The sequence below is a fragment of the Rhinolophus sinicus genome, linkage group LG02 (genome assembly GCF_036562045.2).
Source record: "Rhinolophus sinicus isolate RSC01 linkage group LG02, ASM3656204v1, whole genome shotgun sequence".
Taxonomy (NCBI): domain Eukaryota; kingdom Metazoa; phylum Chordata; class Mammalia; order Chiroptera; family Rhinolophidae; genus Rhinolophus; species Rhinolophus sinicus.
The window spans coordinates 148,748,971-148,762,656 of record NC_133752.1 but is presented as its reverse complement, the minus strand read 5'-3'; the positions used below and the strand labels follow the sequence as shown (position 1 = coordinate 148,762,656).

At 44.9% G+C, this 13,686-nt stretch overlaps 1 protein-coding gene across 4 annotated transcripts in view; it reads left to right on the top strand.

The window, feature by feature from the left end:
• The window catches only part of SCN8A (sodium voltage-gated channel alpha subunit 8), a 117,283-nt gene that overhangs the window by 86,513 nt on the left and 17,084 nt on the right, over window positions 1–13,686 (top strand). For 2 of the 4 annotated variants that reach the window (XM_074325668.1, XM_074325666.1), the window contains 3 exons: window positions 9–163; window positions 3,028–3,201; window positions 8,235–8,357. In XM_074325668.1, the coding sequence (XP_074181769.1) occupies window positions 9–163; window positions 3,028–3,201; window positions 8,235–8,357 (452 nt within the window). The remainder of the gene's footprint in view (window positions 1–8; window positions 164–3,027; window positions 3,202–8,234; window positions 8,358–13,686) is intronic. The other 2 variants (XM_074325669.1, XM_074325667.1) reach the window with 1 other exon arrangement.

Sequence of the window (13,686 nt, the reverse complement as noted above, 5' to 3'; positions counted from 1 at the left end):
GGTGCCAGGTTGTGTCCAGCGATTCAAGTGCTGCCAGGTCAACATTGAAGAAGGGCTAGGCAAGTCTTGGTGGATCCTGCGGAAAACCTGCTTCCTCATTGTGGAGCACAATTGGTTTGAGACCTTCATCATCTTCATGATTCTGCTCAGCAGTGGCGCCCTGGTGAGGCCCAGGGGAGAATCTGATGAGGGATTGGCTGGGGAAGGATTTAGAGGAACAAGTGGGAAAGACTGCATGGGGCCCAAGACCAGTTTCTGGGAGACACTGATTGGCTGTGGACTGAAGGATAAGGGTCTATGGAAGGGCTTTGGGCTGGTGTTTTGAGCCTTTAGGATTAGAGCCCACACTTGTCCTCATCCTGATCTTCTTTAGACTCAGCACGATCCCTTTTAAGCCTAAAACCCCCTTTTCATCAGGATGAGAATGCAAATGACCAAGTGTCATCACAGTTGGGTTTGCCCCATTCTAAGCAGCTTCCTAAGATAAACTTTCTCACCTACTACCCCAAATCTCTTGCTCTTTTACTTTTCGGTGGCCCAAGGGAGGGGGAGGTGGTGTTCCTCCACGCACTCTCCCCTCACACCCTGCTGGACTTGGAGAAACCGTGGCATTAGCAAATATTTAGAGAGTCAGGTCTGTGGTGCAGGGTTATTTGTATCCACGTGGTCGTAAGAGCACATCAGTCTATGAGGCGTCCCGGGCACTGAACACACAGGCTCCTCCCCTGCCAGGACGAAGTACCTTGGCTTTCGCTTTCACTTCCTGCTGGATTGTAACTGAGGAGACCAGACAGGGTCTGGGTGAGGGAGCTGCTTGCTAGTTTCACTAAATTTGAGGACAGCGGGACTCGAGACACTACACGTTTCCTTCCTTTCGATTAAGGGAAAGGTGAAGCATGCAGAATTTTGAAATGTTTGTAAAGAAGGTGGGCACATTCATATAGGTGGAATCAAAGCTGAATCTAGAAGCAGAAAAATAACATGGGAGAAGCCCCACATTCAGTGCTCCAGGTCTCACCAGTGACTTGAGAGGCATTGCACATGTGTGAGGTAGGAGACTAAGAGAAACTGAGACAGGCAGAAATATGTGGTAAGAGGAGCCCACGGATATGGAGGACCGGGTCCATGCAGGAAAGTGTCAGCACTAGAGCACGAGGCAAAACAATGGTGGCTTGGTGTCCTTGCTCTGAGTGAAGGGGAGCCACTGGCCTGCCCTCCCGAGTCATTTACTGCGTCCATGGGCAACCACTCTGCTTCCTGGGGCACTGTGGAGGCACCCACATGACAGCCTGGTCTCTGCCCTCGAGAAAAGGGAGGCTCAGACTCAGGCCAGTGATCGCAGAAAGGTGTTTTATTATCGTTGTATCCTTATTCTTCAAATCTAGTAAACAGAAACCTGATACAACAGAGAACATGCCCCGTCCTTTTATTCCTCTCTTTCCCATCTCCACAAAAAAAACAGCAGTAGCGAAATAAATGTCTTTAACGTTCTTTCTTTACTGCTCACTTTTGACAATTTTTATTTGTCATAATTGATTAAACCCGGACACTTGGCTCAGTCTATGAGTTGGCATGAGACTTCAGAAGAGCAAAGTGAAGCCACAGCTAAAATGCCCAAGAAAAGACTAGAAGATAGTTGTGATGAGACTGCAGAGGGAGGGGATTAGAGCCTCCAGTGACACGAAGACTGGTCTCAGGCGTCTCACATATGTTGGGTTATAGAATGGATTTCTCCAAATGGAGTTCAGGGGAAACAACATGGAAGGTTTTGCTGTTTCCACTGAGCAGAGGGGTTTATTTGTCCCAAGACCCTGAGAAGGACTGTGGACTCACGACCTCTGTCCCCACTGCCCAGTGATGAAACTGGGGCACCTGCTGTACATGTGCCTCCGTTGGAGAAGATGAGCCTGCAAGCAGCCCTGTCCTTCCTTCTGGGGCTGTTCAGAGCAGCCACCTCCCCTTGCCTGCCAGGGGACTTGTTTTCTCTTTCAGGTTTTTTTTTTACACTTTAGGAATTCTCTCCTCTTAGAACCACACGTGCACAGTCCACCCCTCTGCACATGGGAATGCTCCTAGCTTCGTATCAGGGAATTCTCTCTTTCAGGAATTGCAGAGAAAGAAAGTAGTAGGAAGATTGTTTTCACCTGAGCGTCTCCCAGCCCTGTGACCCTCCACCTGTATCTATAATGTCAGGGGCTGCAAGGAGAAAGAAATTTGTCATATAAACATATACAATATTGGCAAGGCAGTGGAGAAATTGGAACCCTCATATACTGCTGGTGGGAATGTAAGATGGAGCAACCACTTTGGAAAACAGTCTGGCAGTTCCTCAAAAAATGAAACATAGAGTTACCATATGATCCAGCGATTGCATTCCTAGATGTATACCCTAGAGAAATGAAAACACGTCCGCATAAAAACTTGTACACAAATGTTCAGAGCAGCACTAGTCACAATAGCCAGAAAGTAGAAACAACACAAATGTCCATCAACTGAGAAAGGATAAGCAAAATGTGGTCTAGCCATACGTTGGACTATTATTCATCAATAAAAAGAAATTACGTACTGATGTGTGTTGCAACGTGGACGGACTTTGAAAATATTATGCTGAATTAAAGAAGCCAGTCACAAAGCGCCACACGTTGCATGATCTCATTTGTATGAAATGTCCAGAATAGACAAATCGGTACAGGTGCAAAGTAGATTCGTGGTTGCCTAAGACTGGGGGGAGACAGACTAGAGAATGACAGCTAGAGGATGGGGGCTTTCTTTTCGGGGTAATGAAAATATTCTAAAATTGACGGTGGTGATGGATGCACAATTCTGAATGTACTAACAGCTATTGAATTGTACACTTTAAATCACTGAATTGTATGGTATTTCTCAACAAAACTGCTTAAAAAAAAAAGAAAGCCATGTATAGCAGGGGAGTGAAGTGAAAGACGAAGGCAGCTAACGCGAGGCCACCACAGGCGGTGTTGCTCATCTGCCTTCAGGCATTACAGGCCGCTGCTGCCTCTCTTTCAGGCCTTCGAGGACATCTACATTGAGCAGAGGAAGACCATTCGTACCATCCTGGAGTACGCTGACAAAGTCTTCACCTATATCTTCATCCTGGAGATGCTGCTCAAGTGGACGGCCTACGGCTTCGTCAAGTTCTTCACCAACGCCTGGTGCTGGCTGGACTTCCTCATCGTGGCCGTACGTGTCCCGCTTTCTACTTCCCCCCCTTTCTAGCAGGAAAACAAAAAAAAGGGATTTTTCTTCCTCTGATGGCTGGAGTGGCCAGGGGCTCAGGGTGTAAGATAAGATGTAGCTCTGGGTCAGATTCCTTTCAGAGAAGTCAGGTTTTAACTCTGGGAAGGGGGCTCTGAAGTCCCTGCCTTTGCTCCTGGGACTAACCAACCAGCTCTTGACCCTGCTGGTTTGGCTTAAAGGATTCCGAGAGTAGGAATGGGAAGTGGAATGGTGTCCAACCTCTTGAGAGGTTATTAGGCTGGGAACAGGAAGGTTCTTGTCCCAAACCAGCAGGATGTCCTGTTTCTGTTGCCAGGAGAGGAGTGAGAGAATGAGGTGGATGCTGCTGGGACCCGGGGGGGGGGGGGGGGTCTCGTAGACTCTCCTGCTGACTTGAGTTCCCATGGACTCAAGTCTGCTCCCATCCAACTCAAGTCTTCATACCAGACTGGTCTGAGCAGGTCAGCCTATCAGGAGAGGGGGAGCTCACACCAAAAGAAAGCCCCCTCTTCCCACACATTGCCATTTCCACGGTGATAATCAAACTTAAGAAAACCCTTTTTTCCTCCAGGTTCCAAGACCATCTCCAAGGCTTGATGACCATAACATCCCGTGTTATTTTTCAGGTGGAAGCTGCATCATCTATAACTATTGCTCACCCTAACAGCATTTATTCCTTGTTGGCTTTTCTAACCATGATGACTGTCTCTCATTCTATGTCATAACTAAAGCTTTTTTCTTCCAGCCAAATCAGCATTTGAGAGAGAGGGTGAATGGGAATTGCAGGACCAGGGTCTATGGAGAATTCAATTCCTATTGAGAGTTGAGAAGTGCCAAGAAAGTAGAGCCGTTTGGAGGCTGGGTTGATACATTTAGAATATAGGTTTGGTTGGCTGTGGGTAAACGACCTATAGAATGCTTCTAGGATCTAGACTAGAGCAGCATGGAAATCTCGTCCTCAGATAACAGGAGCCCAGCACACTGCAGCAGCAATGATACCTGCTCTACAAATGCATTCCTTTCCCAACAAGGGGTCTGCAGCTTCCCAGGTTAATGACTCTTTCCAAGAGCTGTCACTGTGCTCCCATTTGCATTCTGCATTTCAAAAAGCAAGACACCTAAATGAGGTGAGGAGGTCACCCTCTGCCCTTAAAGTAAAACAAATGGGTATCCCCCAGATGATGCCAGCCTGAGACCTTCCTAGCAGGTCTCAGCACTCCCTTCAGCAACTGTTGATAGCTCCCTGTGATAGAAGGGCTTCTACCTCCCACAAATGGAGACTTGAGTTCTAAGAATTAAGAAATGGGCTTGGGATGAGGCTCAGAGCACTGAAGGGACGCTGGGCCAGCTCTCTTTGTGGAGAACGGGGAGGGCCATAGAGTCTTCATTTGACTGATTCCTCAGGCCCACTTAGAGTCAGGTGGGATACCTGTGGGAGTCCTAACAGCCCTTCATCTTCTGGACCTTCCAACAACTCAGACAGATACATCCACGGCCACACTCCCAGTGGCCCCAGAGAAGCTGTGATTTGTAACAAGTCTCCCCCCGCCCTGGCTTTTGCCTCCACTGTCCACCCTAACCTGAACCCCTGTCTTCCTCTTCTCTCTGAGTTGAGTAATCCTAGAATTCAAGGATAGCGATCAGGTATCCCACATCCCTCTGGTACCCAATAAGCCGCTAAAAGCATTAACAGTCCCACACGTCACCATTTTGTTTGCAAATATGTTTATCACTTTTTATACTAGGTGGCAGGGAAATAAGAAGCATGTAGCCAGCTAACAATAATCCATAAATCCCTCCAGCTTTTGAGAGTTGCTGGATTCTTACATTGCCATGGGGCCTGACAGTAGCTCCTGAGAACAGCTCTGTACCAGCTATCAGTAAACAAATATAAATCAAACACCATCCTCTGTGTAGAATTGTTCCAGAAGCTATAGGGAGTCACAGAGGCCAGGCAGCCATGCCCAGCACCTGGGGGGCTTACACTAGCTTGCAGGGCTGCTCTGGCCTGACTCCAGGCTGGTGGTAATCCAGCATTCTGGGAACAAGGCTCTCCCAGGGCACCCCCTTCTACTGACTTCTCACAGACAGAACAGTTCACTTAGGCTTCACATATCAAATGTTTATTGAGCACCCACAGTTTGCAGAGCCTGCTGCCAGGTGTTGTGGGAGAGACAGAGAGTAACACACGGGCACTTCTCTCTAAGGGCCTGCAAAGATGACACACACACAAATAACCACGGCAGAAGTAGAGTGTGCTAAGTAGGGACAGTCCCCCCAGTCCAAACCTGGCTACACTGATTGCCACTTATTGAGTTGTGGGTGGAGAATAAGGCTTAGAATGACATCTGGACAGCTGGAACTGTCAGAGTTCTCGCTGTCCTTTTGGGTAACATGTCTAGTCCCTTGGCGTTTCAGAACGTCCAGCAGTGTAAACTTTAGGTTCTAATTTAGCACCATCTCTGAGAGACTCGTCCTACCATTTCCTCCACGTCATCTGAGGTCTGAATCTGTTATTCAGCACCACGTCTGTTTCTCTAATGAATTTTCATTCTTCCTTATGGCCCCTTAAAGCTGCGAAGAGTACTTTTTAGAATCATGGACTAATCCAGGCAACTTCTAAGGTTAATTCTCTTTATTTATAAGCCATATGAGTTCCCTAACAGAGACAACATTTTATTTTGCTCAGGTCCTTGGCTGCACTGGAGGGCCTGTCCTGTAAAAGAATTTTGTCATCTTTTCCCCCAGGGAAATTTGCCCCATTATATCCAGAGGTTCCAGCATCTCGATTCCAGGGCTGGGAACTTGCAGAGACCACGCACCTCCTCCTAAGTTCAGACTTCTGGAGACATTCCCTTTGAACATGTTCACATCATTTTGAAAAAGTCACCCGGTGTCTTCTTTTTTCTGTGCCTGCAGCCATGGATACCCTGAATTTTGAATTCCCAACTCCTTTGTCTTGTTCAGGTTTGATTTTTTCCTTAAAGTATACATTAAGCCGTGTTCTGATTATCTCCAGTGCGAGTTTAACACGGAGGCTCAGAGGATTGTAAGAAAGTCCTCGACTATGAAGGAGTAACCCAGATAGGATCCTATTGACCCCCGTCTTGGGAGATCTTGGCCAGGTTGCTCAATCAAGCGCAGATTATCTCAACAGTGTTTAGAGCCAACTCCCTCCTCCTCCTGCCCCCTGTAGGCCTATTTGTTATCAGACAAATCACCCTCACCAGGGACCACCCCCAAAGAGCTGGGGGTCTTCTTGCTTTGTTTGGGGCCTATAGCCACTCAAAGCTTGGTTTTCTGCAGTCTTTACCTGGCATAGTTTCACAGCACAACGCTGATCCTGGGAATTTAGAACTCAGGTACTTGTTTGGGATGAGATAGCTTACCTTCAGATGTATCCATTAAGGTCTCACTAAGAATCTGGCAATTTTCGATGCCTTGTGTTTAAGGGTTAGCTGTACTTGGCAGTAGTAGGCAAAAGGTATCTCCAGGTAGATTCTTACTGATAATGATGGATGAAAGGACAACGATTGATTGGTGCTTCTTCTGTGTTCTAGATAAGGAACAACTTAACCTATCCCAGAATAAGGGAACGACTGCTCTAAGAAACCCAAAGCCCGATTAAAAGTGTTTTCAGCTCTCAGGTCAGGCATAGTCCTAGGTGTAGTTAGTATCCAGTGTGAAGGGGTCATCATGGTAACTGCTCTGAGGCCTCTGGCAGAACAGGTGAGTTTGCCTCTGGAAGAGCAGGAAAGCATTCGACCATGAGTCTAGGCCTAGAGACCTGCAGAATTCTTCTCAGTGTACAATATATTTGACTCTGGATTATTCAGATACCTGTAATCCTCTACTGGGATATTGTCATCTATGCTGCCAGTGGGGAAGGTGGTCTGTCCATGGAAGAAAGACCTCTGGCCTGGGAATCAGGAGTGTAGATCTCGGTTGTGGCTCCAGAGCTGCTGATGAGACACTGGGCAAATTCTCGCATACTGGGTGTATGGGTCTTATATATGGGACTCAGTTTCCTCATCTGTAAAACAAACAAGATTTTAAAAATTCTTCCAAGAATCCTTCCAGCTGTTATTCTAGTGATGAGAAAATAAAAGATTGTCATGGAAAGGACCGACCTGAGGCCATTCTGGGCTGCTCTGGATAGAAAGAATGGGGACTATAAGAAGGAGTATGGATACAATTGTCCAGACTCACCCAAGTTCTCAGCGGTGGAGTTAACGTGAAGGAGTTGGGTTAGTTAAAAAGTAGAAGGATTATTATCGTTAAAAGTGAGAAATAGAAGAATTACTTAAGTGAGTTCTCATGGAGTCAAAATTCTGTCAAGAAGTCTCAGTGTGGCTCTTGTCCGTGTGGGAAATGCAAAGTCAGCTGTGGTACTTACCGGACGTTTCCTTTGTTGATGTAGTGACTCACCAAATTCCCAAACAATGGTTTCTTGTCACCCAGGAGTAAGAGAGCGTGCCCCTTGTGGAAATCCCTGGTGAGTGAGCTGAGGAGGGGGCCACTTGAGTGGAGTGTGTGTATTTATCTGTATTCTTTTTCATAGGTACCATTAAATTTGTCTGGCTTAATTTAATGGGAACTTCTGGGACCTGCAGAGACTGTAAAGGGCGAGGGTAAGGTTTTTGTCATCTGTTCAGGCTCCTCTCCTTCCAATGGAACTTCCTCATTTTCTCCCTCTCCCGTCAGCCTCCTCCCTTTTCCAACTTGTTTGTACGTCTGCCGCCTTCTCTCGATTTCCTCTTCCCTTTGTGTTTTTTCTTCTGCCTCTCAACCACCTTTCCTTCCAGGTCGTTTGAGTCCAAGTTGAAGTAGGGCAGCTGGTGTTACCCACTTCCTCTCCCTGGGGGGCCCCACCTGGACAATCAGTGCTAGGGGCTCTGTTCTAACACTCTGGCACCTCTGTTTTCTTTTTTTTTCTTTCTTGTTTTTTGTTTTGTTTTGTTTCCTTTTTTGTTTTTTTCTCTTCTGTTTCCGTGTAGGTCTCTTTAGTCAGCCTTGTAGCTAATGCCCTGGGCTACTCGGAACTAGGTGCCATAAAGTCCCTTAGGACCCTAAGAGCTCTGAGACCCTTAAGAGCCTTATCACGATTTGAAGGGATGAGGGTAAGCTACTAAGAGCAGCTGATCCTTCTGCATGCCAAGGGAGACTGTTTCAGCATGCTAGAACTGATCACGTGGTGGAAAGAGCATTCAAACACGAACTCTGTGATGCAGCTGCCGTTCGATCCTCCACTCTCTCCCCGCACCTGCCCGTGCGAGAGGAGCTGCGTGAAGCTGCCTCATCACATTAATATTGGCCCCACCCCCAATGACATGCCATCGCAGAACATGTTCCCATCAGCTCTTCTCATGTGGCCTGGCTTACCTGTAGCACTTGGGGCGGCTTTCTGGGCTGTTGATGGAATAGGGAGAATCACCAGGTGCAAAGAAGGGGAATTGTAACCCAGAGATCCACTGAAAAGCAGAGGCCGCAGGCAGGGCGAGTGCTGTGTAGGGCCATCAGCCAGGTGGGGACTGTGACCGTGGAGTCACTGGAGACCGCAGCTGAGAGGGGGCTTGCAGACAGGATGGCAGGCCTGGAATTGGGGATGGAGCCGGATTTGGCACGGCCCTGGGGAAAGAACTGCTTTTCTTTCTGTTCTGATTCCTCTTATTGCACCTTGTCGTTCTCAGCCCAGTCCCATAAGGACTGGCAGCCTCTGTCTAATAGCAAAGCTTCCCTCCTTACCCCCAACCCCTCCGCCCATGCTATATGGTCCCCGATTCTAACACTGTCAACAACCAGCCACGATGCTAGAAGAATATCAGCTAGTTCTCCTGAAATTTCTCCACACCTGCGATTCCTGCCTCGGTGATACTCCACCCAAATCCAAACCGTGCAAGGTGCTGTCATCCTGGCGACTTAGAAATAAGGCTCCCTCTTTGGGCGCCTTTCTGCTGTCTCTGTTGATTTAAAAAATTGTGCCTGTGGGCATATGTGCACACATGCACTAGAAAGTCAATTTCCCAAAATCAAGTGGACAACTGGCTTTTGGTGGTGATGGTTGTCCTGTGGAGAGAGGTCTGTTATACTTAACGAGACCAAGAAAACTCATTTCAATTCAGACGTTGAATACATGCAGGAGAGCAAACCAGAGGATATGTTTTTAAATGTGCAACTATCCAATTGTAGGAATAAAAATTAAACTTGCAGTAGTCCGAATGAAGCAAAACTAATTGGGAGAAACTAGAGACCAGGACAGTGCGGCTTCATTCATTCTTCTTCTGTGATTCCCTGGCCTCTACGAAGCCACCCACAGTTATACAGGAAGATGGAAATTTAACTGGGACTTGGGAATTTTATTATTTTAGTTTATTTCGACAAACGCTTTTTGCAACAATTTTGTGTTTTCTTCTGTAGCACAGTCACAGTTTGGTTTACTTAATATAAGTTTTCTGCGACTCACCTGAAGCCATCTGCAGGGAGGTCAGTTCCACAGCAGCATAAATTCATTTTGATTTAAAAAACAAAACTTGGAATTCTGAGTCTTTCTCCCACAAATAGGAGAGATTTCAAATGTGTGCAGTAAGGTTGTTATGCGCAGGCTACATTTAGGGAGAGAGTATATTGCAAAGGACTCAGTGTTTTAGTTGCCAATGGTGTCTTTGCAAAGAGGATCAAAATGCTCTTCCCTCCCCCTACCCACCTTCCCACTTTTATCAGAAGGGGTTAGCTAAATTATTTAATGCATCATACTAGTTTTGGGATAGAGTTGGTAATTCCTGTTGGTGACTGAAAGGCAGCATTAAAAGAAGTCCATTGAGGACAGCATTTGCAGCCCTGTACCCGAGCCCAGGAGCCTGTGATCCCCCAAACCCCAGTGCTAATATTCCTCAGTCTCCTAAACTGAGACCAGTAAGACCTGAAGAAAGCCCAAGAAAAAATGCCCAACCGACACTTGTTCCTAACTTTCTCAGTCTGGATACTCACACCTGCCAGTCCTGGCCCTGGAGCAGACGTAGCCCTCAGTGACCAGCTTGCTCATGAGGAAATTATTGAGTAATCTGGACACAGGAGCCCTGTTGGTAGCCATACCTCCTCCCTTTAGCTCCTTCTCTTGTCACCTTTCCTGGACTCTCAGTTTCCACTCCCCAAAAGCTTTTATTCGTCAACTTTCAAGTAATTTAGGAGGCCAGAGGTCCAGAATGGGTGTGCTCAGAACAGTAGGCAGTTTGATTGGAAAATCATTAGAAAGTGAAACCTCTACATGACAGTTTTCTCTAATGAGGTAATGTGGGCAGGAACCAGTTTGAACCCAAACCCAGGATTTCAAGCAAACGTTTAGTAATGGAATCTCTGGTATAGGAGTGTCACCTCATTTGGTTGACTCCAACCAACAGCTCTGACCACTTCTGGCTGGGCAGGCGGAGAGGGCTCAGGATCCATTCCTGTACTGCAATTTCCCAGCCTTTCTGTGGAAGAACTGCAAGAAAAAAAAAGATTGAATTTACCCAAGTTTATAGTAACTTCTCGGTAATAAACAGAATTAGGTACATACATTTTACTTGAATGTTATTTTTCTGCGGGGGCATCTGTTTTTAATTCCTTGGTTTGGGTTCTCTTGGATGCCAACACCTGAGAGATTACCCTTAGAATATGTTAAATAGGATATCTTCGAGAACTGAACACCATCAATGCAGATGGGCTCAACTGTCACTGTGCTGCTCCCATGACAGGCTCAGACCTTCGCTTGCAGGGGACATATGACCCTAGCCTCCTGGGACACTGGCTTCAGTCTCTCTTCCTCCCCAAACCAAAGACCAGAAAATCGAAAGACTCGTGCTATTGGCAAAGGAATACTTAATGTAGTTCTTTGCTTTTCTCTCCTCCATAGTAATCTTCACTGATAGATGTTGCTATGCTATTAAAACTTTGAGGGTGTATAATAGTAATGCTATGAAATATGCATGCATTTTTGTTGATTGTCAGCACATAGTTGTCCATTAAAGCCATGTTCCCTCTGCCAGATATTAAAAGCTATTTGACAGATTTTAAAGTATTTAATGAGCAGTAATGTTCTAGGTCTTACAGAGAAGACAAAAATGCTGTGAGATTTAGTATTCATTGGAATGTTCCCATCAATTAAATGAGATTTGTATCAATCACTAAGTATAAACCTCCATTGAAAAAAAATAACTTTTTATAGATTGCTGGAACCTAGCTCTGAGTGATATTTCTATACCTAGTTTTTTTAGATAATGAATTTCATCATAACTAAAGGCAATGCAGAATAACTTGAGTTATTAGAGAGCAGAAGAAGAGATCGAATTTAGTAAGTGACTTGAATTAGTATTTATAATACATCTTTTTAGTGTGAGGTTCAAAATAAGAAAGCATGGTTTCTTACCCTTTGTTTGCTGAGAGTATCAGCACAGTGACAATTATGTATGGAGTTTCTGTTTAACATGATCAAAGCTACTGTTTATAGCAAGGAAGAATTATTAGCAAATTTCATCAACTTTATTTATTGTTTTATTCATAAACTAAGATAAGTTTTTCTTTGGTTATGATTAATAAATGAAAGTATATTTACATCTTAGAAGTACATTGGATTTCATAGGATCTTTATGTTATATGTATCAGAGAACAAGGCTCAGTAAATACTGTGGTGTATTGATTCCTTTGATCAATCTACAAATATAAAAGTGTGAAGTGATCACTTAGTCAATTAGCTAATTATTCTTCCCTGCTGTAAATACGACCCCGTGTTTATCTGTACCACATAGACGCTTTCTGTATAGGACAGGGTAGACTGGATTAAGATAGAAGAATTCCTAGAGGAGGTAGATTCTGAATTGACACTTAAAAAAGCAACATTTCTAGGTTTCAGTTCTTTTGGGGCCTACTTCCCGACTGCATACTTGTGTTGATCTAATAGAAGGTCATGATCTCTTACCCACGCTCTGCTGCCAAATGCTGTCACGTAGACCTGAGCTTTTGAATCTTTACATAATCTACCCTCTTATCGTTTGAGAAATGATTATTCCTTTTGTGGGTCACCCTCCTTTTGCCTATTCTTTTGCACATTCCATTGCTTTCGGTGCTCGCACCAAAGGGTGAGCAACTGTAAAATGAGGTAAAATTCAAATCTGATCCCTTGGCAAATTTGATGACAAATAAATAAATATGAATATTATTCTTCAAAATAATATTGAGGATGTTTCAGATTTCAGATATTCTGGCTTTCCTTGCACAAAGTAATGAACAGTTGAATTACAGTCATTTTATGTTAATGACAGAATTATTAGATCTAGAAGAGATTTCTTGGTCTAAGAATTAAGAAATAACTGCCTCTCAATCTAAAGGCTTTCGTATATGAATTGGAGGAACACAAAACTAATGTTTTAATCTAAGGAAGAGTGACTCCTTAGCAGAATATCATTGCCTTTTTTATATAGGACAGAACAGACAGCTCTTCTCAGCCATGTGTCCGATGAGTGACATTGCAATCTAAGAAAAAAACGAGGAAAACCTGAACCCACGTCTGGCTCACATTAGAGCCCGGAGCTGCCCCCTGGCGTTCCTTCCACAGTATGGCCCTTCCAGCCCTTGGGGCACCGCGCACGTCGGCAGCCTGTCCCGTCCCTTCCCTGCACTGAAAAGCTGCAGGGCTGTGGTGATACTTGTCACCTCCTTCTAACAAAACATTAGAAGACTTCATTATATCCCCTCTCTTGAACTCAATTAATCCTCGTAGGATACCAGAAAAAAGGAAGAAGCATTCTTCCCACCTCGGGGTCACCTTTCTGGGCCTCAGCAGGCCCACTTAAGACAACAGCAAATGAGAATCAGAGCAGAAGGTGAACACGGCCATGTTTTTGTCCCATCACCTGAAATGCTCTTTTCGTAAGCACTCAGAGCTCCTCTAGTGAAAACTGCTGCCACAGTGGAAATGCCGTCTAGCTACTCTCACCTATAGTGTGAAGCAAAATCAAAGTTTGTAACAACCCAGAAACTTTGATTCCTGAGGGGTTTTTTTCTTTGCTTTTGTTTGTTTTTGTTTTTGTTTTGTTTTTTCCATTCCTGAGCTTACTGTAGTCCGTGATTTTTAACAATATGCCAATTTTTGGGTTTTAAAAGCAGTTAGCTAACCCAAAACGCCCCCAAAAAACATGTCATTCCTATTTCTAATGCACCATGAAGAGTCAAGTCAAGCTGTGGATTAAGCAGAAACATCAGCATAGCCAAGCAAGTGGTGACTCTGAGATTTAAAAGCCTACAAAGTCAGGAAAAAAAACAAAGGACAGAAAAGGCTGAGAAGAATAATGAATCATGTCTGAAAAACATCTATGCAGATTTTATTTTATTTTATACTGTTTGGTAGAGGGAATATAGCTTTTTTTTTCTTGAGCTTGCAAAATATGCATGCTCGGCTATTGCCTGAAATAAGAT